The sequence below is a fragment of the Corvus brachyrhynchos genome, unplaced genomic scaffold (assembly GCF_000691975.1).
Source record: "Corvus brachyrhynchos isolate BGI_N302 unplaced genomic scaffold, ASM69197v1 scaffold800, whole genome shotgun sequence".
NCBI classification, from domain to species: domain Eukaryota; kingdom Metazoa; phylum Chordata; class Aves; order Passeriformes; family Corvidae; genus Corvus; species Corvus brachyrhynchos.
Window position 1 is genome coordinate 1334 of NW_008235704.1, and position 4653 is coordinate 5986.

The 4653-nt window shown below is 49.6% G+C and overlaps 1 protein-coding gene across 1 annotated transcript; it reads right to left on the reverse strand.

Annotated features, from left to right (window-relative positions):
• Positions 1-1272: 1272 nt before the first annotated feature.
• On the reverse strand, positions 1273-4540 carry LOC108445350 (protein-glutamine gamma-glutamyltransferase K-like; the record flags this gene model as incomplete). The annotated part of the gene is made up of 2 exons (XM_017728890.1): positions 4388-4540; positions 1273-1525 (listed from the first exon to the last, which is right to left on the reverse strand). Coding segments are annotated over exons 1-2 (358 nt in total), but the record flags the coding sequence as incomplete, so codon positions are not given.
• Positions 4541-4653: the final 113 nt, after the last annotated feature.

Below are 4653 nucleotides of genomic sequence, written 5' to 3' on the forward strand. Positions count from 1 at the left end.
CATCCCAAAATCCCCCCAGATCCCGGGAATTCACCCCAAAAATCCCGGAATTCTCCCCAAATCCCAGGATTTCCCTCTAGAACCTCCCCAGACGCCCCAAAATCCCCGGAATTCGCCCCAAAATCCCCGGAATTCGCCCCAAAATCCCCCAAATCCCAAGAATTCAGCCCCAACCCCCCCCAAAATCCCAGGAATTCACCCCAAATCCTGGGAATTCAGCCCCCAAATCCTCCAAATCCCAGGAATTCACCCCAAATCCGGGGAATTCAGCCCCAAATTCCGGGATTTTCCCCCAAAACCTCCCCAAATCCCCCCAAAATCTCAGGAATTCAGCCCAAAATTCCAGGAATTCCCCCCCCAAATCCCCCCAAATCCCGGGAATTCACCCCAAATCCCAGGATTTCCCCCCAGAACCTCCCCAGATGCCCCCAAATCCCAGGAATTCGCCCCAAATCCCGGGAATTCAGCCCCAAATCCCCCAAAATCCCGGGAATTCAGCCCGAAATGTCCCCAAAATCCCTGGAAATTCAGCCCAAATCCGGGGAATTCCGCCTGAAATCCCCCCAAATCCCAGGAATTCTCCCCAAAATACCGAGATTTTATCCCAAATCTCCCCAAATCTGGGGAATTCAGCCCCAAATTCCAGGATTTTACCCCAAAACCTCCCCAAATTCACCCCAAATCCCGGGAATTCGCCCCAAAATCCCCCCCAATCCCAAGAATTCCAACAAAAATCCCCCAAATTCAGCCGAAATCCCCAGAATTCGCCCCAAATCCCCGGATTTCCCCCCAGAACCTCCCCAGATGCCCCAAAATCCCAGGAATTTGCCCCAAATCCCGGGAATTCAGCCCAAAATCCCCCCAAAATCCCCCAAATCCCAGGAATTCACCCCAAAATCCCCAAAATCCCTGGAATTCACCCCAAATCTCGGGAATTCAGCCCAAAATTCCAGGATTTTACCCCAAAACCTCCCCAAATCCCCCCAAAATCCCAAGCATTCAGCCCACAATTCCGGGATTTTCCCCCAAAACCTCCCCAAATCCCCCCAAAATCCCAAGAATTCAGCCCAAAATTCCGGGAATTCCCCCCCAAAATCCCCGAAATCCCAGGAACTTGCCCCAAATCCCGGGAATTCCACCCCAAAATCCCCGAAATCCCAGGAATTCGCCCCAAATCCCAAGAATTCCACCCCAAAATCCCCCCAAAATCCCAAGAATTCCAACAAAAATCCTTGGAATTCTCCCCCAAATCCCAGCATTTCCCCTCAGAACCTCCCCAGACGCCCCAAAACCCCGGATTTTGCCCAAACCCCCGGGAATTGGCCCCAAATCCCCGGAATTTGCCCAAACCCCCGGGAATTGGCCCCAAATCCCCGGAATTTGCCCAAAACTGCCGGAATTGGCCCCAAACCCGCACCATGGCCGAGACGACGCGCGCCACCATGACGGGGTCGCCGCGGGCGCTGTGGGGCATCCCCCGGCGGTCCAGGATGAACAGGGAGGCCTCCAGCACGCCCGGCTCGAACTGCGGGGAGCGGCCAGAATTCCCGAAATTCCCGAAATTCCCGGAATTCCCGGAATTCCCGAAAGAATCCGAGCGAAAACGGCCAAAGTTTGGTTCAAATCCCCCCGAAATCGGCTCAAAACGGCTCCTCCCACCTCCATTCTTGGGGGTTTCGACCTCATTTGGGATCCCAGGATTTTTTGGGATGTTCCCAAAATTTCAGGGATTCCGGAATTCCCAAAATTCCCGGAATTCCCGAAAAAATCCGACCAAAAATGGCCAACATTTGACCAAAATCGGGTAAAATTCCCCAAATTGGCTCAAAACGGCTCCTCCCGATGCTGTTTTTGGGGGGTTCGGGCAATTTTGGGATCCCAAAGTTTTCAGGAGGTTCCCAAAATCTCAGTGATCCCGAAATTCCCAAAATTCCCAAAATTCCCGAAAAAATCTGATTGAAAATGGACAAAATGTGACCAAAATCCCCCCAAATTGCCTCAAAACGGCTCCTCCCGATGCTGTTTTTGGGGGTTTCGATCTCATTTGGGATCCCAGGATTTTTTGGGATGTTCCCAAAATTTCAGGGATTCCGGAATTCCCAAAATTCCCGGAATTCCCCAAAAAATCCGACCAAAAATGGCCAAAATTTGACCAAAATTGGGTAAAATCCCCCAAAATTGGCTCCAAATGGCTCCTCCCGACGCCGTTTTTGGGGGTTTTGGGCAATTTTGGGATCCCAAAGTTTTCAGGAGGTTCCCAAAATCTCTGGGATCCCAAAATTCCCAAAAAATTCCTGAAAAATTCCGCCCGGAACGCCCCAAAACCTGCAAGATTTTGGGTCAAAATCCCCCAGTTTTGGGTAAAATTTCCCATTTTGGGTCAATTTGGGGTCAATTTTGGGTCAATTTTGGGACTTTTCCAACGGGAATTTTTTTGGGGATGAGCCCAAAATTCCCAGGAATCCCAAATTCCCGCCCTTTGCTGCCCCCTGCTGGACGAACGCCTCCAAATCCCTCAATTTTGGGTCAAAATTCTCCAATTTCGGGTCAAAAATCCCCATTTTAAGCCAATTTGGGGTCAATTTTGGGTGAATTTGGGGCTTTTTTGATGGGAATTTTTTCGGGATCACCCCAAAAACTCCCAGAAATCCCAAATTCCCGCTCTTTGCTGCCCCCTGCTGGACCAACCCCTCCAAACCCCCCATTTTTGGGTCAAAATCTCCCAATTTTAGGTCAAAATCCCCCAATTTTAGGAAAATTTTCCCATTTTCAGCCAATTTGGGGTCAATTTTGGGGCTTTTTTGATGGGAATTTTTTCATGATCCCCCCCAAAACTCCCAGGAATCCCAAATTCCCGCTCTTTGCTGCCCCCTGCTGGACCAACCCCTCCAAACCCTTCAATTTTGGGTCAAAATCTCCCAATTTTGGGTCAAAATCCCCCAATTTAAGCCATTTTGGGGTCAATTTTGGGACTTTTCCTACCGGAATTTTTTTGGGGATGAGCCCAAAATTCCCAGGAATCCCAAATTCCCGCCCTTTGCTGCCCCCTGCTGGACGAACGCCTCCAAATCCCTCAATTTTGGGTCAAAATTCTCCAATTTCGGGTCAAAAATCCCCATTTTAAGCCAATTTGGGGTCAATTTTGGGTGAATTTGGGGCTTTTTTGATGGGAATTTATTCGGGATCCCCCCAAAAACGCCCAGAAATCCCAAATTCCCGCTCTTTGCTGCCCCCTGCTGGACCAACCCCTCCAAACCCTTCATTTTTGGGTCAAAATCCCCCAATTTTGGGTCAAAATCCCCCAATTTTGGGTCAAAATCCCCCAATTTTGGGTCAAAATCCCCCAATTTTGGGTCAAAATCCCCCAATTTTGGGTCAAAATCCCCCAATTTTGGGTCAAAATCTCCCAATTTTAGGTCAAAATCCCCCAATTTTAGGAAAATTTTCCCATTTTAAGCCAATTTGGGGTCAATTTTGGGGCTTTTTTGATGGGAATTTTTTCATGATCCCCCCCAAAACTCCCAGGAATCCCAAATTCCCGCTCTTTGCTGCCCCCTGCTGGACCAACCCCTCCAAACCCTTCAATTTTGGGTCAAAATCTCCCAATTTTGGGTCAAAATCCCCCAATTTAAGCCATTTTGGGGTCAATTTTGGGACTTTTCCTACCGGAATTTTTTTGGGGATGAGCCCAAAATTCCCAGGAATCCCAAATTCCCGCCCTTTGCTGCCCCCTGCTGGACGAACGCCTCCAAATCCCTCAATTTTGGGTCAAAATTCTCCAATTTCGGGTCAAAAATCCCCATTTTAAGCCAATTTGGGGTCAATTTTGGGTGAATTTGGGGCTTTTTTGATGGGAATTTTTTCGGGATCCCCCCAAAAACTCCCAGGAATCCCAAATTCCCGCTCTTTGCTGCCCCCTGCTGGACCAACCCCTCCAAACCCTTCATTTTTGGGTCAAAATCCCCCAATTTTGGGTCAAAATCCCCCAATTTTGGGTCAAAATCCCCCAATTTTGGGTCAAAATCCCCCAATTTTGGGTCAAAATCCCCCAATTTTGGGTCAAAATCTCCCAATTTTAGGTCAAAATCCCCCAATTTTAGGAAAATTTTCCCATTTTAAGCCAATTTGGGGTCAATTTTGGGGCTTTTTTGATGGGAATTTTTTCAGGATCCCCCCCCCAAACTCCCAGGAATCCCAAATTCCCACTCTTTGCTGCCCCCTGCTGGACCAACCCCTCCAAACCCCTCAAATTTTGGGTCAAAACCCCCCAATTTTGGCTCAACCCCCCCCCAAATTCGAGGTGAAATCCCCTCCTTTGCCGGCAGGGCCCGGAGGGGATTTCCCGGGATGGTTTTGGGGCGGATTCCCGGGATTTGGGGGCTCCGACCTGGCCGTAATTCCAGGATCTCTCGGCGATCTGGTCCTCGGTGCCGTAGAAGATGCGGCCGCTCTCGTTGAGGACGTACTCGCTGAGGTCGCTCGTCTGCTCCATGTAAACCGAGTCCTCTGCGCCCCAAAATCCCCGACTTTCACCCCAAAATTCCCGGCTTTCACCCCAAAATTCCCGGCTCAGTTCCCCAAAAAATCCCGACTTTCCACCCCAAAATTCGCGAGTTTCACCCCAAAATTCCCGGCTTTCACCCCAAAATTCCC